The sequence below is a fragment of the Tympanuchus pallidicinctus genome, unplaced genomic scaffold (genome assembly GCF_026119805.1).
Source record: "Tympanuchus pallidicinctus isolate F22 unplaced genomic scaffold, pur_lepc_1.0 scaffold29, whole genome shotgun sequence".
Taxonomy (NCBI): domain Eukaryota; kingdom Metazoa; phylum Chordata; class Aves; order Galliformes; family Phasianidae; genus Tympanuchus; species Tympanuchus pallidicinctus.
Window position 1 is genome coordinate 5,987,059 of NW_026294746.1, and position 26,336 is coordinate 6,013,394.

The window sequence follows — 26,336 nt, forward strand, 5'->3', positions numbered from 1 at the left end:
TGCCAGGCTGCCCAGAGCCATCACTGCCCACACTGTGCTCCTGCTTTCCTGCCACCATTTGGCCCAGCAGTCAGCAGAAACCTGATAACCACATTGGAGCCCCCAGAAAGCTGCTCCAGCAGCACCAGGGACTGCAGCCCTCGCTGGTAGCATCTTCCCCAGGAGGAGCCGCCGTTTGTAGGTGGTCTGAGTTCAGCCGAGGGCAGGCTGCAAGCAGAGACAATGCAGATGCTAAATGCCAGCGAGCAGAGGCCCTCCTGCTGCTCCCGGGAATGCAGTAGCCACACAGAGAAGGCACAGATGCAGACGTTTAGCAGCCATTGCTACTGTCAGCACTGATGATTCGGGCTCTGCAAGTTGCACCAGCCCCACTGTCTGCAGGACAAGTTGCAGGGGGGTAAGCAAAGACTCATCTCTGCCCATGTCTTCTTGTTCCATCCCAACAGGGCAAGCCCAGTAAGGGCAGGACACAGGTAGGCCACATTGGCCCAGAAGGGCAGGGTGCAGCTGTGTCCCCCTGGCATTTCCTTCCTCACCAGGAGCCGCAGAGCTCTGGGGATGGAGGCCCCATGCCTGCTAACTCTTTGTGCAGTTGTTCTGTCCCCTCAGAAGCTGGAACCTCCATCACCCACTGCCCTGGTACTGCTCATGGCGTGGCACAGCCATCACACAGCCTGGCCTTGACCAAGCCCTTGGCCATCGGTTCCTGCTTTCTCCCACTGCTGTGCAGCAGTGGATGCCCTGGCTGGCTCCTGGCTGCAGCACCTGTGGCAGAGAGCAGCTTTACAACACTATAATCTGCTTCATGCCCCAAGGCTGGCTGGCACAAGCTGCAGTTGCAGGGCTGCACCACCCAGGCACCCAGAGCTCAGCTCCCCCACAACACCCTTGGCCTACATGATCCTCTATTCCATTCAAGTATTTGTGCCTTGGGAACAGCAGCAGGGTGACCTCGGGAGACCAAAAAAGCCCAGATTCTGAGTAGCAGCATCAGTTAAGCAGCACACGCTGGGCTGTTGCATGACATCCAGCCTTTTTGTCTGCTAAGCTCTCTCATCATCTGATGCAACGAGCACTGATGGGACCAAGAGGAGCAGCGTGAGCCCGAGGGGCACTGAATTTGACCAGCACTGGATCCTCTTCCCCATGGGGCAGCATCCCCAGCCACCCCAGCCCGAATTCAGGTGTGTGCAATGAGCCCCATCACACCTCCCAGCACCACTGGCACTAAATGAGGTTTTGTCACCCTGCGTGGTGGCACAGGCTGGAAGCAACTCATTCCCAGCAGGCTGCGGAGCCCTGCTCAGCATCCCAATCGAGCTGTCCTTAATGGGCTTCAATTTTAATTTGCTTTTATTGGAAAACACAGATGGTGACCCCTCCTCCCCCCCACCTGAACATATACAGGGTAATAACATTTACGGGGGAAAGATATTATCTCCAAATACAGCCAAAGCTCCAGCAAAAGCCCCACCACCATGCACTGACGTGCAGCTGTGCTGCACAGCCCTGTGCCTGGCTTGTTAAGGCAGGGCCACACAGAGAACAGGCACAACGGGTGTGAGGGGAGCATGGAAGCAAGACCAGGGCCCAGAAGGGGAGAACTGAAGAGCAAGATTAGACCCTGCTGTGTTACAGCACACCAGCACACTAACCTGGTGAGCCCCTTTCATGACCAAGCCTTGCAAAGCAAGCTGGCAGCTGCCCACTGCACGGGGATGCCCAAAATAGAGCCTGGAGGAGCTGTGCTGGTGGGATCTGAGCACCCACAGCTCCAGGGTGCTGCAGGGAGGTGACAGGGATGCACTGTGCAGGCAGCCAGGTCGCAGACGGGCTGTTTCAGAGGACACAAAGCAAGCCAGGAAAGGAGATACTTTCTGTTCTGGCAGTAGCAACTTGGAGTTAAGAGCAATGCTCTGCAATGCTCCCATCTTCACCTTGCTGGCCCTGAGACAAGCAGCATGACAAGCAGGGATGGAGTGTCCTCCAGCAAACACAGAGCACCAAACAGCACCTGACGTGTGCCAGAGCACCCTCACTCTGGGTGGATGCTCTCCGCTGCGTGTTTGGCTCCACACGCTCACCTGCCAGCCAAGTCTTCCCTCTTTTCACTGTTTTTACTGACAGGCTGTAAATTTGCTTCTGGTTGGCAGCCCAAAGTGGGAACAGCTTCAGAGGAGCCAGCTGTAGGCCCGTCTGTGCCGAGCTGTGGAGGGGTGCACCGTGCCCCCCAGGCAGCCCTGGCAGCGGGGGGCTCCAAACTGGGCTCTCAGCCCATGGGACTGACGCAGGAATTCCCGAAATCCCTGGCAGGGAGTTGGTGTAGTGCTCCCAGGCTGCCTCGTTTCTCGCTGCTCTCAAGGATGGCGTTGAAGGCAGCATCTCTCTGCCTTGGTGTCCTCGGGGGATAGCATGCAGCCACGCCAGAAATGTGAACCCCGCATCTCCGCAGGCTCCAGCGCCGCAGATAAAGCGATGTCAGAGACGGCAGCTGTTAGCAATGGGTATTTTTAGTGAGCTGCAAATGTTTCCTCCCTTGGGAAAACTCCATCTTCAATACCTCACCGCAGAGAGGGGCTTCCTCTTTCACTACGCACTCATTCAACTGCCCTTGTCAGCGGGATGAACCCAGACGCCACAGGATGGCGTGAGGCTGGTGCTGGTGCCCAAGCAACGAGCTCCATCCATCAGCACTGCTCACCGTGCAGAATCTGGTTAGCCTTCCTCCAGGTTGGAGATATTAGGAGAAACTTCTCCGAAAGAGTGGTGATGCATTGGCACAGGAGGTGGGGGAATCGCCAGGCCTGGAGGTGCTGAAGGAACATGGAGATGTGGCACTGAGGGATGTGGTCAGCGGGCACGGTGGGGTGGGTTGGACTGGATGATCTTGGCCGTCTTGTCCACCCTTCATGGTTCTATGGTTTTATTCTCCGTAGCATAGAGACAGCCAAGAGGATGGGGTGGGGAGGACCATCTTCCATGCAGAGGTCTCTACAAGGGCCCTGTTTTTGCTCCCCACTCCCAAGGGTTTCCCAAGTGGGAAGCCAAGCTCCACACACAGGACAACCCACGGGAGCTCTGTGTGCTGGATCAGCCCAGGGACACCACCTGACAGAGTGAGACGTCCCCGAGAACAGGGAGGAAAGGAGCAGCCCCAAAGCAGGCATGGATCAGCTGTGGGATTGCCTGCGAAGCTGCCATACCCTGAAAGGGCTGCACTGAGAATTCAAGGGGCTGCAGACCAGCGCAAGAGCGGTGAAAGCATCCTGGAGATGTTTCTACAAGCCTGCAAATCAGCCTGAAGAAGAAGGGAACAGCATCAGGCAGGGAACCTCCCTTGGGGATGGTGGAGAGCGCGTGCTGCTGCTGGGAGATATTCCTGGAGGCACTGACACTTAAGGAGACTCGTTTCCAACACAGAAATACCACAATCAATGTGGGCAATCACAGCACAAACCTCATTTTGACAGCTGAAGATGAGCAGATCAATGAACCGGAGATGAGCAGTTGCTTAGGTACAGACAGACAGAATCTGATCACACATATGGGGGAACAGATTTCTGCACCCACCAATAAGAAACAGGCTCTGAGGTGCAAAGGGGGGAATTTCCGAAAGTTGAAAGGAATTATTAGCAAAAAATTGATTAGGGAAAAAATGTAAACAAAAACAATGAGGAGTAATTAGAGCTGGCTTACAAAGGCTTTGCCAAAAATCTCATAAATCTGCCATCACAAAAGAAGGCACCCTTCGTTAAAAATTGCCTTGGCTTCGAATAAAAGAAAATAACGCAGTAAAAATAAACATATTGTATAAATTAAAAATAGGGGGAAGTTGGCAGCAGTAAATTAGCAGTTATAAAATGCAGACTAAAGGAAGTTAACGTAGCCATGAAAACGCCAGCGAACGTAAAGGAGAGATAGCGGAGCTTTTAAACATGTGGAGAGCAAACAAAATCAGAGCGAGCTCACAGGGATGCTCAAGTGTGGAGAAGGCACAGTCCTGATGCATGTCCATGCTGGTGGATGAGAGACCCTGAGGCATCAGTGGAGCAGCCAGGAGGTAGAATAACACGGCAAGCATTGGGGAGGGAGGATCTGGGACTGAGAGCAATGCAAACCCTGCAAGGAAGCAGCGTGCATGCAACCCTTGAGTGCTCCTGATAGGGCACACGGTGGGGACACTGGGGGATCCACAAACAGAAACAGATGGCCACCGAGAGTGACGCTGCATCCTCAGAGCATCAAGTGCCTACAGCTATGCAGAGCTCAGTGCTTGCTGTCTGAGTGCTGGAAAAGCAACATGCTCCCAAAATGTAGTGTGCAGAGCGACCGAGGCGTTACCTGACAGCCTCGAGATGGGAAACTGAGGGAAGAGCCTTGTGCAGGGAATGCAGCACCCCCTGAATTCCCTATTCATCATGAAGCCAACTTTTCAATCAATGCCTGCAGGAGGAAAACATGTGAGGGAGCAGCAAGTGCATCCTCTCTCTGCTGCTGCAATCCAGATTCGAATCCCACAGGTGCAATGGGAGAAGATCTTTTATGCAGGGACGCACCAAACCCCTGGAGGCACAAAAACAAGAGGACTTGACGGTCAGCCATTCCTAGGTGCTGCTCTGGAGCCACCAGGAGGGTGGAGGGCTCACGTGGATGGATTTTCTCCCCCTTTGTAGGACTCTGAGCCCAGGTGACCACCAGCCTCCTGCCATCCCCAAGCCCAGCAGAGCTGTAAGGACAGGCTGCCATCTGGGCACTATGATACGGTGCTGGAATCTACCCATCCTGCTGGAAACCCCCCCCGATATCTCCCTTGCGACCCACTACTGGGTGCTGTCTGCTCCAGGCTGAGGTGAAAAAAGGCTTTTTGAGTGAAAAACACTTTGATTCCAGGAAGCAGCTTTCCCACCAGAGAAGGACATCATGTTCTTCCACCACCTCCTGCTGCATCCTGCCTGCAGAGCAGAGGCCCTGGGGCTGCTGCCACCCCCCAGCACGGCCCTCTATCTGCTCACACTGCTGGAGATTTATAGACGAATAAAAATCTGTTGGCTGACCCTTTGTTTACTCCTCTTGGAGGAAATAATTAACTCTTGTTGCAGTTCTGATTCACAGTACATGGATTTGAAGAACTTGGTAAAACTGTCCTTTAAAGCTGCCCAAGCTCAAGCAGTGGCCCCCCCTTGTCTCCACATTGCAACGTCCCCAGGAAGGACCCCATGCAGATCCTCACCCACTCACACATCCCCAGCAAAGGCTGGGAGACCCACAAGGAACAAATCTCTGGAATGGGGAGACTAGGAAAGTATCCACAAAGGGCTTGTGGGGGAGCAGCAGTGCCTGCGCAGCACTTCTGGATACATGGATGGGATGGTTTGGCATGGCATGGCATGGGACAGCATAGGATGGGATGGGATGCATGGGATGGCATGGGATGGGATGGGATGCATGGGATGGCACGGGATGGGATGGCATAGGATGGCATGGGATGGCATGGGACAGGGACTCCTGCAGGTCACAGCCATGCTGTGCCACGTGGGGGTGGTAGCTGCTGATATCCATCTGTTTTCAACCACAGAGTCGCTGGCCAAGTGTAAAACAAAATCTGATCTTCAGTGACTTCTCCCTCTCATATTTTTTTTTTCCCCTTCAAATATCACAGATTTACCCAGCGGGGTCACTCATGTGAGAAAGTCCTAAAATTGCTCCACGCTGAGACATCCCTGCCTTGCTTAGGGGACTGCCCGGTGCTCCTGGCTCAGCAAAGGCCTTGAGAACAGCCATATTTTGCATCACAGAAGAACAGATGACAGAAGAGAGCACCGAACAGCTCAGCCACCACCGAACACGCAGCACCTGGGATGCAGCAGAGCACCTGGTGATGTTCCAACACGCAGAGCCCGTCAGCACTCACTACACGGATGGTGCTGCACCCCAGCAAGGACTGACATCCAAATCAGCCTCTGGGGGCCGAGGAGCCCCTGAAGAGCCACAGGGCTGCTGGCTGTCTGGACTGGGCCTGTTGTCCTTCCACATGGCAGCGGGTGTCCCGGCGCGGCGGCGGGCGAACAAAGAGCGGCTCACGGCTCCATCGATCCAAAGGTCAGTCGGGTGAAGCGCGAACATCTGGTCCGATGCTGCCCAGCGTGGGCCGAAGGGCTTCCCCGGGTTTATTTAAAGATGAGCTTTTCAGAAGGAAGCATCCAATATTGCTTTTAAGTTTCCCGGGATGGAAAGCCCTCCCCGGCTCTGTTTTGTGGCAGGCTGGAGCCCTGCGCCGCCCCGGCACAGGCATCCAGCTCTTCCAGGAGTGCTCTAACAAAAGGAATGGGCTTTTGCTGCTGCAGGCTCGCACGTTTCACAGCCAGAAAGGAGACTGCCTGCCCAGCCCCGCGGCCCAGCACGTGCCCATGGATGCTGGAGACAGGACGGCATCAGCCAGAGGGAAGAGCCGTGGGGGTCAAAATGGGTTTACGAGAAATCAGTCACCTTTGATCTACAGATTACCAGCAATAGCGTATCGACTGCATCCTGGGTGAGCTGCTGCACAGTTAATTAGACACGTTATTAAAAACATGCTCCTCTACTAGCCTGAATTAGTCCAGCTTCCAAGCCACAGAGTCCTGCCCTGCTAAATTAAGCAGACTTTCACTATTAACAACCTTTCCTCCAGGCCAGAACCAGCAGACAAGGCAGAAGACACTCCTTCATCTGCAGGAACAACAGGCAGGTTTTCCATACACTGAGCCATGGTGTCTTCATTTTGACTCTCCTCTGGATGCAGACACCAGAAGCAAACCCCACATCCAGGGTTAGGTTCCCTTTCCCTCCCAAAAATCAAACACTGATTTGCCCTGCTTTCATAAGCAACATCTTAGGGGTCAAAGGTTGGACCAGATGATCTCAGTGATCCTAGGATTTTATGATCTAATCGACTCTTTCAAACCAGGGGAAAGCACCACAGAAGCCCAAGACTTCCCAGGTAGCATTCCCTGCCTCAAAGCTGACGTTTGCTCCCAGACACACAGTGGGATTTGGCCAAACTTGCTGCTGGGGATCTCATTCCTGGACCACCATAGGAACCTCCCTGCATGCTGCTGAATTATATACAAATGGAGAACCCCATTTACCTTGGTAAAAACTCTTAGGGTGACAGATCCATCCCTCAGTTTGAAAGCACCAAGTGCTACTCACATACCTTCTTACGCACTAAAGGACTCTGCACAATCTCTTCTCATCATCTCCTATCCATTGAGAGGACAAGGGGGAATGGCTGTAAACTGAAAGAGGGGAAATCTGGGTTGAATGTTAGGAAGAGAACTCTGTAACCAGAGGGCACTGCTGCCCAGAGCAGTGGGAACCAGGGGGGTTCCCCACTCCTGGAGGTGCCCAAGGCCATGGATGGAGCCCTGGGCAATCCAGGGAGCAGCAACCAGCCCACAGCATGGCACTGGGGTTGGGTGGGCTTTAAGGTCCCTCCCATCCTAAAGCCATTCTGTGATGATTCCTGCCAGCCTAGGCAAAAGGAGACAACGCATGTTCCCATACACAGTTCCATGTCCCATGATAATGAAAAGCCAGTCCTGCTGCTGTCCTTTTCCCCCAGGCCGCACGTTACCCTGGCAAAACAGAGCACCAAGAGCCCTCAGCAAAGGGCACTGCTGTGTTGTGTTTATTCCTTGGCATTTGTTCCCAGCATTTCGGAGCTGGCCCCAATGCCCACGGCACCCAGCCGCTCCGCTGCTCAGCCCCGCTGCCAGCCAGAGCCCGCCTCGCTCCCAAAGCCTTTTATTAGAAACACACAGTCACAAAATGATTCAAGTGGAATCCATTACACAGCATTTAGTACATATCATTTGTATTTCACAGCCGGCAATCCTTCCGATTTCACAGAGTAACGGCTATTAAAAAGCCCTGCTGCAGCATGGCGAGGGATCGGCGCACGGCTGGGAGAAGGGATGGAGGGAGCATTGCTTCAGGTCCAGATCCACCTGCTGCAACTAAGACACACTTACATTGCTCAGCGTTACTTCTGCAAGGTATCCTGGGTGTCATGCACAGCAGGAGCGCTGCGCCGTGCCTTACTCAAATCAACTCATGGGTTAGCTCCTCTCCCACCTCCTCCCAGATACTTCATTCAATCCCCAGGCATCGAGGATAGGGTCTCTGAGGCCATGAGGATCCACGGCCAAATGGAATTGCTGCCACTGGTCAATGTTTTTTCCATACCACCAACATTTGGGGCAGAGTAAGAGAAGAAAATACAATGAGGTGGTTTAAAACCTGAATCTGACCGTTCTTAGAAATATGCGACTTCCTAAAGGTAAGGTTGGAAGGAAATAAGAGGAATACACAGTTTTCATCAGCGCCCTGCTGCGCAGAAGGCACACGGTCCCATAAAAGTCAGAACAGTGACTACTTCATCCCATAAAGCAAGAACAACGGATCACAGAATCACAGAATGGTAGGGGTTGGAAGGGACCTCCAGAGATCATCGAGTCCAACCCCCTGCCAAAGCAGGTTCCCTATAGCAGGTCGCACAGGTAGGATGATTCCAGCATCGGCATCTTGACCCACTGGAGACCTCCTCAAAACATAAATCGTGACTCGGAATCATAGAATATCAAAGGTTGGGAAGACCTCTAAGATCATGCAGTCCAACCATCCACCTACCACCAATAGTGCCCAAGAAACCCTCAGTGCCACATCTCCACAGTTCTTGAACACCTCCACGCTCAGGAACTGCACCACTTCCCTGGGCAGTCTGTGCTTGAGAGGCTCAGGTTGGTTATTAAAGGATTGTTAATGATGTTGCTTCCTCAGATAGGTGGAACACCAGGGAGGTGGGGGATCTCCAGCACTAGAGGTTTCTAGGATTTGACCGGACAAATCTACGGCCACCCATCACTGCTCAGACTCAGGGACAGGGACAGCAGATACGGAAACCATTTCCTGCTCCAATCAAAGATGGAGATGTCGCGCTTTACTGATGGAGATGAAAAACTTTGGCCTTCTAGTTGAGCAAGCACTGCTTCCAATCACTTCCCCAGCACAATGGCACCTACACAACAACACAAGCCACTCTCTCATCCAAATCCCAGTTTGCCACCCTGATTCTGTCCTCCTCTTTTGGCAAGCTGAGCTTCAACACACGGTTCTGAATTTTGTCCGCAGAAAGCTTGGTTGGAAATACCATCTGGGAAAGGCTCTCCCATGTCATTACGACCTACCTCCACATTAACCATCCACGGAAGCAGGAACCCCATCCCACTGACAGCACAACCCCTTCTGCCTACCCCACAGTGCCCATCTGTTTAGTATTACAACTTAGCTGGTGGGAAAAAAACCACCACCAACAACAAGAAAATGCATTGCTTTCTCTTCATTGTGTTATGGAGCCAAGATTAAGCAGATGTGCAAAGACAGCAAGGCATGGATAAGGCTCCTGTCTCCTGTCCTAACAGCATGCTGGTGGATACAGAATCATAGAGAGGGTTAGGTTGGAAGGGACCTGAAAGATCACTGAGTTCCAGCACTGTGCTGTGGGCTGGTTGCCCAGCACCAGATCAGTCTACCCAGGGCCCCATCCATGGCACTGGACACATACAAGGACGGGGCATGATTTCAGCAGATGCTAAAATGACTCTTTTTCCTTAACCAGCTGCAATATATCAAGTGAACTGTACTCTCACAGTCCCAAACCACCAGAGATTCTCCCTGGTGAGAAACCAACAAATGTATGTGATGGACACAGAGCCAACAACTCGGCTCCCACCACCAGATTTCTGCTTCCCACACCGCTTTGAAACGCTGGTGCCTCTGCTACCTGTCAATATCTGTCATCATTACACTGTGCCATGCCCTGCAATCGGTGAGGACAGGCTCGTTACATAATTTTAATGCACAAAGTACATTAAAGACCCCGAGGTCTACAATTTCATACCTCATAATGATGTGAAAAGAGGGCTGAATCACTGGACTGGAAGCAAGTAACCGGCCCAGCACTGGTGATCACAGTCTGCATTGGCCAAAGGGAGGACAGGCCAAACCTGAAATGCCTTCCTCCAATGCTCCAATTGCAATAATTTCCCAGATCTTAGAAAAATTCCAAGCAAAGTCAACCAAGAAGCAAGAGAAACATCTACTTTTTGGCTCTGCATACAATCAGAGCTTCTTTTGCTGCAGTCCTTTGTAACAGTCTGTAAACAATGTCCATGTCTGTGTATTTATTAGGAAGGTAGGATGCGACCTCCATCGCCTGTCAGGACGACAGGGCTGATGCCTCCTGTTAGTAGAAGGATTCCTCAGCTCATACAGAGCAACCTAAGGATTGCTTGATTCTTCTAAAAATCACAAACACCATTTGGAAGCCCCCAGAAAATAAATAAGCCTTCGGCCACAACCTGAATGAATGCATCAAGACCACAACTGAGCTCATTTCTACACAGACAAGGCTATCAGAAGCCAACAGCAATCATTTATTTTCATTTCTGGACATTTCAGATGCGACGCTTTCATAAGCAAGCCCAAGGAACCATGGCCACATGAAATTCCTGTAAGACATCTCCACAATAGGTAGAGAAATCAGATTCTGGGATTAGTCATTAACTTCTAATTGGAAAAAAAACACAAGAAAGCTCCACGGACCTCCTCCAGTGCTGGCATGAGAAAGTGGGCAGTGGAGCAAATCTACCCAGTTATTTCCAGTCCCGTGCTTCCAGTGTCTCCTTGATGATCTTTAAGGTCCCCTCCGACCTAAACCATTCCATGAAACGATGAACAGGAGAAGGGTTAAGGAAAGCTGGTGAGCCCTTAAGACAATAAGGGCATCTCTGTCCAAAAGAAGGATCAGGTTGGATATCAGGAAAAATTTCCTCTCCAAAAGAGTGGTTGGGCACTGAAATGGGCTGTGCAGAGAGGGGGCTGAGTCACGGGAGGTGTTCAAGAAACATTTAGATGTGGCACTAAGGGCCTCTGTTTAGTGGGCAATACTGGTGGGAGGTGGACGCTGGACTGGATGACCTCAGAGGTCCTTTCCAGCCTTGAGATTCTTTGGTTTTATCACCACGTTTAGTAGTTGCACTGTGATCACAAAGCAGTGAAATCGTGAGCACTCCAGGTCTCGCTCAGGCTGAAATCACTTCTGGGAAAATAATGAAAACGCTGCTGTAATTCAAATCATAAAGAATTAAAGAACAGGAGTATAATTAGCACCAGTCAACATACTTCTACAGGAAACGCATCTTGTCAAACAAATCTGATTTCATTCTTCACTGAGATTACAAGTCTGATTGGTGAGGGCAACCGTGTAGAAGCAAGAGGCTTTCAGAGAGCTGAACCAGGAGGCGTGACAGGGGCACAGGGACGCAGAGCAGCACTCCTCCCATCCCAAAAACACGCTGAAGGGATTAAGAGCTGATTAACTGGCAGGATTCATACAGCTGTTTGAAGCTCCACCAACCTCAGAGGGTTCGGCAGGATCTGGCCCCGGGTTCGTTTTCACCTTACAGCTGGAGAGGGATGAAGGAAACTGATGTTGAAATATCTACTGCTGTCCCAGCCTTGCAGAGCATCCTCAGGTAAAGGATGTGGGATTCACCTCCCCTGATGTGAGCCATATGGAAAAATAATGCTTCTGCTCTAATGGAGTTGTTAATTTTCTACAGATAGTAATGACAGAGAGAGAAGAGCCTCAGAAGACAAGCAGGAAGATCTAAAAAAGCCATTCTAGACAGGTGGACTGAATTGCCCTCTGCAGGGTTCTGTCTGAGGGGGTCTTCCCAGCAGCTTACATTACCACTATCATTTTTGTGCCAGTATTGCAATTGATCAAATCATTCTCTAAGGCAAGCTGGGGCAGGGGCATGAGTATATAGATAATATAAAGCATGTTGGGAAATGCCCCAAAAGCTCGGCTTGTCATGCAAACACTCCTACAGGCACTGCTGCTGGGGGTCAGCAGAAGTAAGAACCAGCCAGGGAAAACTCCAGGTGGCCCAAGTGACAAAGGGACAGGGAGCCAGGGTGAGCTCCCACATCCCTCACCTCCTGCCCAGCTCCAGCACAGCAGAACAGGAGTTCCCCCTGCACAATCACCTGGAAAAGTGGACACAGAGCTGAGAAACAGCTGTAAGGGCATTACTGAAGAAACAGCCACCCTTCCTTCCCTTCCATCGCTCCAGGAGCAGGAACGTGACCACTGTAAAAACCACTCAGACTGGAAAAGACCTCTAAGATCATTCAGTCCAACCATCCACCTACAGCCAATATTACCCACTAAATCACATCCACCCTTTCCTTAAACACCTCCAAGGGATAGCGACCCCACTGCCAAGGAGGGCAGCCTGTTCCAGTGCCCGACCTCTCTTTCTGAGATGAACTCCCTCCTAACATCCAACCTGAATTCCTAACATCCAACCTGTTCATTCCACCACGTGCATTTCACCAAGTGCTACTGAATGGGGGCTCTTAACGGCAGGCATCATCCGCAAGGGTGACGCTGGAATTGCTACAAAGACACTGCTCAGAGCCCACACTGTGCTTTAGGGTTTTCAAAAGTTTTGGGGCACTTGCTCAAACTACAGAATCACAGAATGGCCAGGGTTGGAAGGGACCTCAAGGATCATGAAGCTCCAACCCCCTGCCACATGCAGGGCCAGCAACCTCCACATTTAATGCCAAACCAGGCTGCCCAGGGCCCCATCCAACCTGGCCTTGAACACCTCCAGGGATGGACGGGGCATCCACAGCCTCTCTGGGCAGCTGTTCCAGCCCCTCACCACTCTCTGGGTAAAGAATTACCCAGAAAAACTATGGCAGAGGAAAAAAAAAAAAAAAAAAGGTTGGAGGTGTGCTGGAAGATGGGAAAGGGACATTCGCAGGCCCTTGCCCACCCCACGGGTAGGCAGCACTCCCCAGTGCCCCAGCAAATGGCAAATCCATCCTGAAAAATCCCCTAGCAATGGGGAGGGAGCAGCTGCTGCTGTCAGTGCCTTCTGGGCTTGTCACCACTGCCTCTTACCCCCTGCAGCCCCAGCCAGCTCTACTGACATCCAACACCGCCTCTGCCAAGTCAGCCCAGTTGGGTTCCCCCACTAATGCAAGCAGAAAAGCCATTCTTTGGGGGCTCCTCTAACACGCTGCCTCCTCCCCCCCGCCAAAAGACTTAGTCAAAGCAAATGCCAGACCCATTAAGAGCAAAGGACCTCACAGCCAACAGAGGAATTCTTGGGCTTGATGGACTGTTTATAGAGTCTTTTATAGGAAGGATGGGTAACCTAATCCCAACTACAACATTTTTTATGCTGCTCTATGAGGGTTCAGCTGTGATTAAACTGTTGGCACAGTCCCATGGCACATAAAACCATGGAGACCAGCAAGTCTCATCCCTGTCGGAGCCCTGCAAATGCAAGGGAGAAAACTATTCCAAGCATTAAAGACCGCTGGGCCCTGCTGCCGTATCGGTGACACGGCTGCTCCCGCTGCAAGCATCACTGCTCGCACCTCCGACAGCTTCTGCTGTCTCAAGAGACCAAAATAAAAGCAGCGTGGCAGCCTCTGTGCTGATCTCAAGCCACAATCCAGGACTGTACAAAGGATGATCTCCCCCAGGACTCATTCTGGGTACCAGAAGCTGGATACAGGAGATGCCATGGCTCCTGCAAAAATACGCACTCGGGCGTCACGGGGCTCCACATCCTTCTCTCCCAGCAGCAGCCCTAGAAGCAGCACACAGCCTCCATCCTGACATACCAACCAAATCCAAAAGCAAAATGGACGGCTTCATTTTGAGTAAAATGGGGAAAAGAACCCCTAAGCTCACACCCGTCTGCCATCACATGCACAGCCTTCCACGTTTTCACGGGGGCTTGGGGAGCAGGGTTAAGAACACCAGATGAGTAAGGACCATTTCAGCGGGCTGGTGGGTGGGATTTCAGAGAGCAGAACATGTAAGAACCAGCAGGCACCAAGCCAGCATCTTCAGGCAGTTCCAACACAGTGCCTGTTTCGTTTTATTGTTATACAACCGTTACAGAACAAAGACTTTATTTTATTCTTGCTTTGTTGACTCACCCGTCAGTTTGGTTGCCCTCATGCTACCCAGCTAAGGTCATCCCTCAGGGCCAGCACACACCTGCTCCAGGTGGGCTCCCAAGGCTCCTGCTGACCTATGGCCATGCATGGTGCTACAAGATAAGGTTTAGTAGCTTGTGGTAGTAACAGTGATGGGAGGATGGTTGGACTAGATGATCTTGAGTGTCTTTGTCAACCCTGTGATTCTGTGGTGGCCTTTCACAGTCCAAACTCTGGAGCACACTGATTTCAAACCCTTTTTCTGCACAGTCATAATCCAATGGAAGACTTCACAACCTCTGAACCCCTGCCTCGACCATCCTCAGAAAAGGGCCATGTCCCTCAGTACGCAGCCGGTCCCTTTATGTGGGATGGGACTTTGCCAGCAGTTTAATTTTGGTCCAGCACAAGCCTGCAGTACATTCCTGCAGCTCACGGGAGGAGGCTCACGAGTGCTTTCCAATGCCATCATTAGCATCTGTGTGGTTTATCCCTCCAGCAACGCACTGAGCCTGGACTCCCCGACATACCCTGTGCAGGGAGATGGGAGCTCTGATGAAATCCATGCAGTGTGTTCAGCCCACTGGATGACGATAAGAGATGACAAGGGACAACCTGCCGGCTGCGGAGCTGGGGAGGAGCTGGGTGCTGTCAGAGGAAGGCTGAGGAAGCAGGGATGCCCTCTGATGGGGAGAGACAGGAGGGGAAAGCTGAAGAGCCCTTTAACATCTGGGGCTGCCCACGCTCCACACGCCCAAGCCCATATGCAGCCAAGAGGCAAAGCACCACCCAGACATTGAGAGCCCAAAGGAGGGGACTGTGCTCCTCCAGAGCCCCGATGATCCCTGCCAGGAGACCCACAGAAGGGGCCAGCCCTTCTCAGCACCTCTGGCCGCCAAGCAATTCAAGGCCAATGGACGGCACACCCAGGGCTGACCTCAGCAGGACACCCCAACCGCCAAGTAACTCCCCTTTTTAATTTTTCCCTGGATAGCCCACACACCAAGGACCTCCCAAACACATGGGAAAATGCCAGGTCAGCTTTCCAAGGGCTCAGCACCCACAAAAGGGAGCCCAGGTCATACTTAGGCCACACAAATTACAAGGCAAGACTTCTGCTTGGGGGTGACCCGCTTTGCTTCCTCTGGTATGAGACCCCACCTGGGAGGCACAGGCTCTGCTGGTCCCTCTTTGGCATTGCTTATTTCTCCACTGTGCTACTCCCAAACCTCCTGCAGCCCCAAACCCACTGGGCCACACCAGCCAGCCCCAAGCACGGAGACCCAGACGACAAATGGGAGCAGCTGCCAGCAAGCTCAGTGCTTCCAGAGGATCTGTGTTTATCAAAAGCTGTCGCTCTCCAGCCAGAACAGGTGTCAGTCACAGCAAAATCTCATGGCAGCTATTCAATCTGAAGGCATAGAGTTTGACATCAGGGGAAAAAATAAAAAAGCATCACTGGCAATTTCTCTGCTCTCCGTTTCTACTACAGCCCTGGTGGAAGGAAGGTGAAGAGCCAGGAAGAGAAGACAGCGCACATCAGTGCAGCACAGTGACCTGAAACTGGCATCTCCCCACCATGAGGTGATGCTCAAAGCAGACCTGGCCACCTGTGCCACATCAGCCAGCTGCCCCAGCCTTTGTCCCACCCACAGACCTGCTAGCTGCTCAGAGATTTATGCTGAGAGTGACACAGAGCAGCCCCTGCGCTGCCTGTGCAACACCTCCCACTAGCCAGACACCAACCCCTACTAACACTGCCAACATCCTAATTAGCACCTTCCCTGTGCCTACCCTGCTCCCGACTGCTCTGCATCTGTCCGAGGACACGGCCACAGGACTTGGAGCATCTCTAAAGGTACAGCAGCAGTCCTACATGCACCCCTTCCCCTCCGGAGCAGCTGGCACCGCCTGCTCTTGCAACCCATGCCAGTGCTCCTGCTGTTCTGCTATGTGTCTGCTGTCAGGGGATTTCCACACGGCATCAAGCACACTTCTGTGTTTATCCTTTACAAGCCTCTACAGCAGTGCTAACATGTGCTGAGGACAGGAGAAGCCCAGAAGATCCCAGTTACACTGGGGTTACCTGCACACTGCAAGCTAGGTAAGAGGAGTGAGGCTTTGTCCCCAGGAGAGAAGTCCATGCCAGCCATCCCTGTGCCTTGAGCACCAGCTACTCTTTGCTCCCCCTCAAGCAGGCACAAATCACCATCTTGCATTTCCTCCTGGAGCTCAGCAAGTCGTGTGTCTGCCTGCACTCAGAACGCAGGTGCTGTCTCAGTGTGCATGCATGCAGCTTGCAAGCTGGGGCATGCATACAGAGGCTGCAAACAGGCACAAAACCCGCCACCTGCACTCCGCAGAGGCGAGCACGCAGCTCGTGGGGTGCAGGATCCTGCAGGAGAGACATGCTGCAGGAAATGCTTTCCCCAAAGCTGGCATACCACAATTAACTCTCTGCAGCCTGGCCAGCACTTCTCTCCCTGCAGGCAGTGCACCCAGCCGCCTCCTACACCTTGTTTTATTCCATCCACGCTGCCCCCAGTTCACGCATTTCTCCTGCTTGCTTTGTCCCCTGATACCAGGGCAGGCTTAAAAAGTAAAACAAGGCAAAGATTTATTAAGTGAGGCTCGCGGTAAAGGTTTCCGAGTTACAGTTGTGGAGCCTGGAAACAGGATTACAAGCAAAGCAAATCATAAAACGCGACTATAACCTCGACACAGCAAGATGTGACCCCTCACGTGTTCCAGCCTATCTCACACCCAAGCATGTGGTGTGCACAGCCTGCAGGCTCACACCGCTGCACAAACCTCTCCTGAGCTGCTCTTTCTTTATGCCTCATTCTGCAGTCACCCCTCTGTTGCAGACATTTGGGACCATGCTGTCCTCCTCGATCAGACTGGGGATTCACATCACTCCCATCCCATACAGCCCACCACAGAAATCAAACGCTGGGCACAAACACAAGTAACTTGTCGTTGGCTGCCCCAACGAAGGACGCTGCCATCTCCTTCCTAGGAGCACCAGCCACTGTCCCATGACTGAAGGGAGCAGAAAACAGTGGATCCAAGAAGAAATGATTCTGACAGGAGTGGAGAAGGCTCTGGGGGAAGCTGAGAGTGGCCTGTCAGAATCTAAAGGGGCTGTAAGAAAGAAGGGGACAGACTCTTCAGCAGGTTCTGCTGTGACAGGACGCAGGGAAGTGGTTTCCAACTAAAAGAGGGGAGAACCATGGAATCATAGAATCACAAGGTTTGAAAGGACCTCCAAGATTTAGAGATTTAGATTGGATATAAGGAAGAAGTTTTTTTACAGTGAGGTTGGTGAGGAACTGCACAGGTTGCCCAGAGAGGTGGTGGTGCCCCATCTGTGGGCACATAAAGCTGGACGGCTCTGAGCACTGATGGAGCGTTGCTGGGGAGCTCCAACTCAAACCATTCTATGATTGTACGACAAGAACCTTCAAGACCATACAATGATGCACACGATGCTTCCCAGCCACAGACATTTTCTATGACCCTCAAGCATCAGTGCTGCAGAGGATGGAGATGCCTCCCTCCTCCTGCCGAAATTGTTCAGACTCACAGTGTGTCCAGACAACTCTCCCCTCCCCTGTCTCACTGCACACACCAGAGCACCGTGAGACCCTCAGAGCTCATCTGGGAGCAGAGCAAAGCCAAGCCCTTCGCTGCCCACCCCACAGCCACCCCCTCCTCTCCCACCCCACGGGCTCTCGGCAGCCAGCCTCAAGGCAGCCCAGAAACGGGGGCCGCCGAGCCCATTGTTCCCTTTGTCTGGCCCTCAGAGCCCGCGCTGCTGATGCCATCCCCTCCACAGAATCACAGAATGGCCAGGGTTGGAAGGGACCTCAAGGATCACGAATCTCCAACCCCCTGCCACATGCAGAGCCACCAACCTCCACATTTAATGCTAAACCAGGCTGCCCAGGGCCCCATCCAACCTGGCCTTGAACACCTCCAAGGACGGGGCATCACAGCCTCTCTGGGCAGCTGTTCCAGCACCTCACCACTCTCTGGGTAAAGAACTTCCCCCTGATGTCCAACCTAAATCTCCCCTCCCTCAACTTGAAACCATTTCCCCTCTTCCTACACGTATCAACCCTTTCAAAGAGTTGATTCCCCTCCCTTCTGTAGGCTCCCTTTAGGTACTGAAAGGCTGCAATGAGGTCACCCTGCAGCCTTCTTTTCTCCAGGCTGAACAAGCCCAGCTCCATCAGCCTGTCTTCATAGGGGAGCTGCTCCAGCCCCCTGATCATCCCAGCGGCCCTCCTCTGGACCCTCTCCAACAGCTCCCTGTCTTTTTTGTACTGCGGGCTCCACACTTGGACGCAGTATTCCAGATGGGGCCTCACAAGAGCAGAGTAGAGGGGGAGAATCACCTCCCAGTCCCTGCTGGACACCTCGGGGCCGTTCGCACACCCGGCCGCCCCTCGCTACCCCCTGCCCTTGGGGTTGGGGTCCGCAGGGATTGGGAAGGCGCCGACCCCAGGAGCGGCCCTGCAGATGGCGGAGGCTTCGCTGCAGCCTGGCTCCTCGAGCAGCAGGCCCTGCCACGGCCTCGCTGCTCCCTCAGCTCACCTAAAGCAGGCCTGAACCCCACAACAGGCCCACAACTGGCACACGGAGCGGGGCGGACGAAAATGCTTAAGAGGTGTTTGCCAGACAGATCTTGGCCTTGCCCAGGCTGCTGAAAAAAGCAAGGCTGCACTGTGCCCCGGGCTGGGCAGGCAGCACAAGGGGTGTGAAAAACATCCAGACCTCAATGCTCAAGACCTCAAGGTTTGGCTCAGCTGGGAGACCCTCTTAGAGAAGCCCACAGCGCTCCACCACGTTCATTAACAAGGAGAGAGTTCCACACAGAAACGCCCTGAGATCCCTGGGAGGTTCCCCAACAAGAAGGGTGAGACCCAAGCAGCAGCACCAGCCCTGAGTAAGGCTCAGATCCCGCGCACAGAGACGACGAGGGTCCACGGCTGCGGCAGTGAGCAAAACAGAGCAACGTGAATTCCTCCACACCCAGAGCCACGGTGATGCCCCATCCCTGCAGACAGCCCAGCTCAGGCTGAACACAGCCCCCTCTGAGCACTGATGGAGCTGTGGGGTCCCTGTTCATCACAGGGAGGTTGGCCCGGATGGCTTTTTGGGTCCCATGCAGCTCAAGCCATTCTACAATCCCACGCTTTGCCTTCAGCAGGGTGCTTTGCCCTCATCGGTGCCCTCCTCCACCGTCTCTCAGTGCCGCTTCAGAACACAACGCCCAGAGGCAAAATAAAACACACCACCCCATCCCCACCTCCTACACACCCCATCCCAGGTCCATCCACCTCCGCTGTACAGCCACCTCTGTCCTTTCCCAGCCCTTCCCTCTTCTGAGCCCATGCTTTCAAAGAGCCATCCACAATGACTTTAAGATCTCTTTCGTAAAATGCTAATAAGTAATTTAAAGACTGCCACTGTGCATGCATGGGTTTAGGGTAATTTTTTCCATGTGAATCCCTTTTCATTCATCGCTCACTACGTATAATCTGCCACTTTATAGCCCGGTTATCCAGTGTCATGAGATCCTTTTACAATATTTTAAAGACAACTGTTGTTTTTACGACACAACGCTTTGGGTTGGAAGGGACCTTAAAGAACACCCCGTTCCACCCCCCCTGAATAATTCTGTATAATCTGCAAACTTTCTTGCCACACAATTCCCACCCTTCTCTCGCATGCTTATAAATACATTGCAAAGCACAAGCCTCACGCTGACCCCCATCTATTGGGAAAAATGACTCTTTGTTTCCACTTCTTTAAGCAGATTTTAATCCATAAGAGCACCCTTGCTCTGAAATTACTAGTCTGGAGCTACCAAGATCACCCAGGGAGCTCTCCTTACAGCATGCATACCCTGTCTGCTCCGGCCAATATCCATTTTCCCCATTTACTCTATAAAATGTGACCTCCTCTGTCGACACTTCATCGGGGCATTGGGGCAGCCCCTCTGCAAACCCCCCATCCCAAGACTCTGCTGTTTTGAAGGGGAAAAATTAAGCTGTCCCCAAGTGCTCTTTTCTGACTATTTTTAACTTCGCCCCCTCTGATTTCCCAACTCTGTTTTTCTGTTGGTTTAGGGTTTGTTTGTTTGCTTTCCCACAAGTTATTCTTAAAACTCCTCTTACTCTGCCATATATGGGCTCACATCCACCCCTTCACAGTTTATAGGTTTTCCTATTTTCCTCTTTTAGACATCACTTCCACATTCTGAAGAACATCCTTTTGCCTTCAGTGTTATCCTCCAGTCTGCTGTGATTTCGTGGACGCGACGTCCGCCCCTGAATAAGGTAAGGCTTGAAGTGAAAAGAACTTAATTTATCAGACCTAATTAATAAAGCTTCATGAACTTCTGGAGCTCACCAGCCCTTCCTCCTTCCCACCTGGAGACGGCACTGAGCTGCAGCACAGCTGCTCCCATGGAGCCGGTCCGGGACTACATCAAGAGATCCTCCTCTCGTGGGCTCTCTGAAGAGCTGCAATTATTCACAGTCACTAAAACTGTAATTTCTGAATAACGCCCCTTTGTGACATTTATTCGGTTTCGATGGAGGCAAGTACCATCTGCAATTATAGCAGCGTTTTCTGCCCTCACAGCCTGTTTAATCTCCCTTAACATTTGGCAATCAGTGCCACGACTCAGGTCAGAGGGGGAACAGAGATCAAACGCCGCTCCCTCATCCACGAGCACTGAAATTCAGAGAGGGGCTGACAGCACGGTGCGTTGCTTGTGTCCTCCCTCACCTCCACGCTGTTCAGCTCCAGAGTCTGCGCCCTGGCACAAATCACCTCCCATCCTGCACAAACCCACGACAGCAATATAAAATCCTGGTATTGATGCATCTCTGCAAGCCCAGAAGAGCCACATCCCTGCTGCGAGTGCCAGGTCCTGCACACGTCAGCCTGTTATCACAGGAGGCCCCATCTTTCCCCCCTTATCTCACTGCTGAACTTTTGCCTTCGAGGATCTCCCTGTTGCACACAGCAGGGAATGGGCAGCCGCGTTTCACCCTTGCGTTCCAGCAAGATGAGAGCTCACCGAGTCTTTTCAGTAAGATCTGATTTTCCCCAAGACAGGAGCTTTGTGCCTGCTCCCAGCCCGGCTCACACACAAGCACCCACCTCTCAGCCCAGCGTGGCGTGGCTGGGCTGTGGGTGCATGTCAGGGCAGGAGCAGTGGACTCAAACTCATTTATCACCGCTGCGGCTGTGCTCACACAAAAGCAGAAAGCAGAGGACTCAGTATTTACCCAGCTTCTCCAGCAGGTTTTGCAGTTACACCGGTGTCCACCCTCCTTTACATCTGCTGCAGGTATGTGTACACAAACAACGAGTGCAGGCAGATCCTTCAGCACAGCAGACCCCTGCTCCCAGCCGTGGCAGAAAGCCCCTCAGTAACATCCCCAGGGCACTGCTGTACCTGCATCACCCCAAGTCCTTCTCTGGAGCGCTCTCAGGACACGAGTGGCACTGGAGCTGTGCCACTCCAAGTCATGGCCTCATGGCTGGCTTCTTATAGCCCTGTCCCCAAGGCATCCCCCTCTAGTACCCCTCCTTGGGCTTGGATGAACCTATCTGGAATTACAGCAGGGACTGGGAGCAACTGGGAGAAGCAGAGTCTCTGCAACCTCAACTATGTGGATATGTGGATATGTGGATATCTGAACTGGGCACCAGTGTATCAGTCTACTCCCAACTGCCCCAGCGATGCAGCATTCACCTCGTCAAAAATTAACCCAGGGAACGGAGCCCTGGGGGAAGGCAGAGCACACAGAGAGGTATCGCAGATCCAAAATCAAGGTCTCCACTCCACACCTCAGTGCAGTTTTACAATATTTGTTTCCTGCCTGGTCTCAGCACCGGATAAATCAAGGGCTGAGCTAATTGGCACTGCTCCTCGGCCTCTGGGGCTGGAGGAGGTGGTGGAAGAGCCCTGCCATGGGTCACTCCATGGCCACATGGGCACGAGAGGGGAGACTGCGCTTGAACACTACAATATGCTGTAGCACACAAACAGAACACAGCATACCCCATCTCAAGCACATGCACGCAGCTCAGTAAGTGCATCATGTGTCTTATATACATTACACTCCTTGATAACTATGCACGAACAAGCAGCTCCTGCCTCCAGCTTGCAGCAGCGACAGGACCCCTGCCCGCCCCACACCCCATGCTTTGGAGCCCACAGCCCCGTGCTCTCACAGATAGGAGGGCCATCTCATTTCTCCTTCCACATTTTTTGGCACGGAGCTGGCTTTCCTCCAGCCCTCGGGAAACTTGCCAGCACTGCAAGGTTTACGAAAAGTTAACTCCAAAGAGGGGGTGAAGAGTGCCTTCATTTTTTTCTCCTGGCGTTGATTTTAAAATGCGCAGCTCCCATCCTCATCTTCCCCCCCCCAGATACCTTGGAAGCATCCCTGCTCCAGACACGCTGTGCCACGCAAGCAGCACATGCAAGCAGCAGCACAAAGAGGGCCGTCAGCGATAGCAGCACTGTTACCAATGGTGTGGTGTGGGATCCAGACCCTTCCAGCACTCCTTTGTTCTTGAATTTCTTTCTTAAAGAAAAAAAAAAACACACACACACACGCACAAAAACTTCCCTTCCATAAGCCTGAACTTTCCCAGCCACAGATAGATAGATACCTTGCAACAGCCTGAACAACTGCATGCAACTCTTACCCTCTGCTTTATGTACGTTGTCATCCACCTCCCTGTTTTCCATATTGATTTATGTCTCACGTTCTTTTCACATTTCCTTTCAGCAGAGACGTTTTTACCCCAACAGCCGCTCCTCCCGAGCCCAGGACACGCATTCAGCCGGCCATAGAGTAATCAACTTCCAATTTCCATGCACACTCCTGTTTATATTTCCTTCCCTATCGGCTTTGTTTCTAATTAAGGTTTGCTAAATGCACGAGAATCTATAGTGCACAAAGAAATATAAAGCATGTAGATAAATAAACACCGTGCACACACGCGCACTGACTAAGGCTGCCTTCTCACTGTGCTTTCAACCACGGATCCCAAAGCACTTTGTCATGTTCATTAACAAAACCTCGCAGCTCCCTTGGGAGGGACGCTTGTATTATTTTACGCCTTGTAATTAGGCAAACTGAGGCACAGAGGAGACAAGTGAAATTACCAGCATTACGGCAAAGCTCTGGAGCAGAGCTGAAAACAGGGCTCAGGAGGAACGTTCCCTGGGCAAATCACCAGATCGGAGCTGGATGAGCTCTACTCTCCCCACGTTGGCCATGGACATGGGGGGGAATGTGCCAGAGACAGCGACAGCGACACTGCCAGCGCAGGAGGTGGCTGCAGCCGCCATGCCCTCGGTCATCACCCACTGTTGGAGTCACTGCCCGCACCGACGGGGCGCATCGGGAGAAGCAGATGGACGCTGCGCCCGAAATGGCAGCTCCCAAAGGGAAGGATGGAGCAGAGGGGCACCCAGAGAGCTCAGCCCACGCTCCCCTGCCGCGTCGGCTCTGCAGGAGGAGAGGAAGGCCGGGGCACGGCTCGCACAGCCCCAAGACGCGCGTAACACCAGAGAAGGACGCAGCATAACGAACCTCCTGTGAGGAACTCAGACCCCGGATGGGGACGGCCACCAGACCTTCAGCTCTCACCCCACAGCATCCCCACCGCTGGGAACACATCTCACATCCACACCTCGCTGACCTCCCCCATCCACAGCCGTCCCTTCCCCATCCCTCAGAACGAGCATCTGCACACCCAGCCCTGCAGCCACGGTGATGGGAAGGTCAATCCGTTCCTCTTGTTTCCAAGCAAAGCACGGCCCCACACCACCCAACACCTCCTGATGGGGTCCTACATCCCTACAGGGGGCTTCCAGCCCCCATCCCAAGATGGGTCGCCCCATCCCCAGTGTGGCTGAGGGCTCTGAGCATGAACACAGCTGTGAACGTGGCTGCTGCGGGGAGCTTAGGCCACACGTCCCACTTGGACATGTGCTCCCACGAACACACTCATCACCCCCCATCCCCCCCCAACCCCTAATTAAAACCATACCATGCTCATTTGAATAGCATAGCTGGCTAGCGCTCTCCGCTGCAACGTAAATAGTCCTATTTATGCCAAGCTCCCATATTGTAAATATCACGATGTATAGCCGGCCAACCCATGAGTCATCTCCCAAAACTCCAACTTAATAAATGGTGCCTCATCCACTGCTCCAGACAAACACGGTCCGGACGTCTCCCACCACCTCCACACCCAACGCAGCAGCAAAGCTCAGCCCCGTGGAGCCCCCCAACCTCCACAGCACTGCAGGCGTGGCCGGGATGCGACGCGTTGGGACCCCAAAATGGGAATCTGGCACGGGGCTCCCAGCCACGCAGCCAGCCCTTAATGGGAATCCAGCCCTCGGCCGCACACCCATCCCTCAGCCACGCACCCACCTGCCGCTGCCTCTGCTTTGTCTCAGCCCTGGGGGAACCCTACGGGGAAGAGGTTGGAGGAGGCATTTGGCCTCGCTCAGGGAGACCCCAAAGCCTCTCCCCAGCATCCCCTGGAGAGGGGCTCGGTGGTTCCCTACGGGAGGCGAGGTGGGAGATGCCCATCTCGGTACGGGGATGGTGGAGGGAAGGGAAGGGCCGGGGTTGGGGGGAAAAGCTCCACCTGGGGCAGCACTTCCCCAAAACTTCGCCTTCCCTCCTTCTTTCCTCCCTCCCCACCCCCCCCACACCCCACACCCCCAGGAAGGGGTGCGGCGTGGAGGGAGGGGGAGGGCCGAGGGCCACCCCTCGATTAATTAAATAAATAATAATAAACGAGAGAAAGAGAAGAAAGAGGGAGGAAAAAAAAAATTACTAAAATAATAACGATCATCATAATAAAGAGGGGTTCTGCCCCGGAAAGGCCCCTTCCTTACCTTCCACGGCGGCGAGAAGAGGCAAGAGGGCGAGGGGCAAACAGCAGAACCACAACGGCCCCATGGTGCGCTCCGGGCCGGGCATCAGAAACGGCGGCGGAGCTCCATGGAGGCGCCCGAGCGCAGAGCCGAGCCCCCTCGCTGGGGCTGGGGCCGCCGCCGGCGCGGGCACGGCCGCGGGCACGGAGCGCACCGCCGGCCCCGCCGCCCCGACCGGGCCGAGCCACCGCCGCCGCCGCGCGGGGGAGCGCCCCGCGCCGCCCTCCCCGCCCCGGGGGCGCCGCGCTGCCGGAGGGGGCGGCGGGCGGAGGGCGGAGGAGCGGGGAGCGGCGGCGGCGCGGGGGGCGGTGGGGAGCGATGGAGGTGCGGGGCCGGCGGAGGGGGGCGAGGAGGGAGGCGGCTCCCCCTGCGCCGAACGATGGTTTCTCCCGGAGCTGTCGATCATCCAGAGAAAGCCGTGATTTCAGCCCAAATCTTCCTCTCGGGGTTGAGTGAGCGCCGCGAAAGCCGGAGGGGGGGTGGAGAAAAGAAGGGGGAGCTCCCGGAGGGCCGGAGGGATGCCCCCGCCTCCGCCCTTCCCACCGCCCCGCTGCTCTGTCGGGGGCGGCACGGACCCGTCGGCCTCCGCCCCGCTGCGGTTGGGCTCCTCCGAGCTCAGCGCCGTCCCGAGCTTGGGGCGTCCCCGTGCTCGGCATCACCTCTAGCCGGGGCTGTGCCGGCCCGATCCTCGCCCCAAAGCGTCCACGGGCCCAGAAAACGCGGCTGGTGTGGAGCATCCCTTGGGGGGCACAAAGAGGTCCGGCCGATGCCCGCAGAGAGACAAGAGTTGATGGTAGGAGGCTCAGCTCGGCTCTGAACCACGGACCCTCTGGGCTTACCGACCCTGGTGAGCTGAGAGCAGGAATCCCTTCATTTCCAACTTACAGGAATTACTTGCAAGTCCCCTTCGGACAGGATGGGGTCAAGTGGAATTCTCCACTCTAAGACCCCGCTCCTTCTCTCCATCATAACACCCATTAACCTGTAGTTCCCCATCCCCGGGTAGAGCCCGGGATCCCAGCCTACCCACCAAGAGGTATGGAAGGCACGGGCTTGTCTCACCGTGCTCTTCCTCATCACCCTGCTGCACCAGCAGCTTGGACATTTGGAGTGCCCCAACCCCATGCAAGTAAACTCATTTTGTGTTTGGGGGAAGGTCAAGGCTCCCGGACAACGCTGGCCAAAACCAGACGACTTTCCTAACTCAGTGTGGCCAACCGTAGGCTCCGATCCCCTCTGCGAGCTCCTACAGCTCCAGAGCATCCCCAAAGCT

At 53.7% G+C, this 26,336-nt stretch overlaps 1 protein-coding gene across 4 annotated transcripts in view; it reads right to left on the reverse strand.

Annotated features, from left to right (window-relative positions):
• Positions 1 to 25,205, reverse strand: part of EPHB2 (EPH receptor B2) — a 103,304-nt gene extending 78,099 nt beyond the window's left edge. For all 4 annotated transcript variants that reach the window (XM_052691639.1, XM_052691637.1, XM_052691638.1 and 1 more), the window contains exon 1: positions 25,025 to 25,205. In XM_052691639.1, the coding sequence (XP_052547599.1) occupies positions 25,025 to 25,109 (85 nt within the window). In that variant the 5' untranslated portion in view covers positions 25,110 to 25,205. The remainder of the gene's footprint in view (positions 1 to 25,024) is intronic.
• Between the last annotated feature and the right edge of the window lie 1,131 nt (positions 25,206 to 26,336).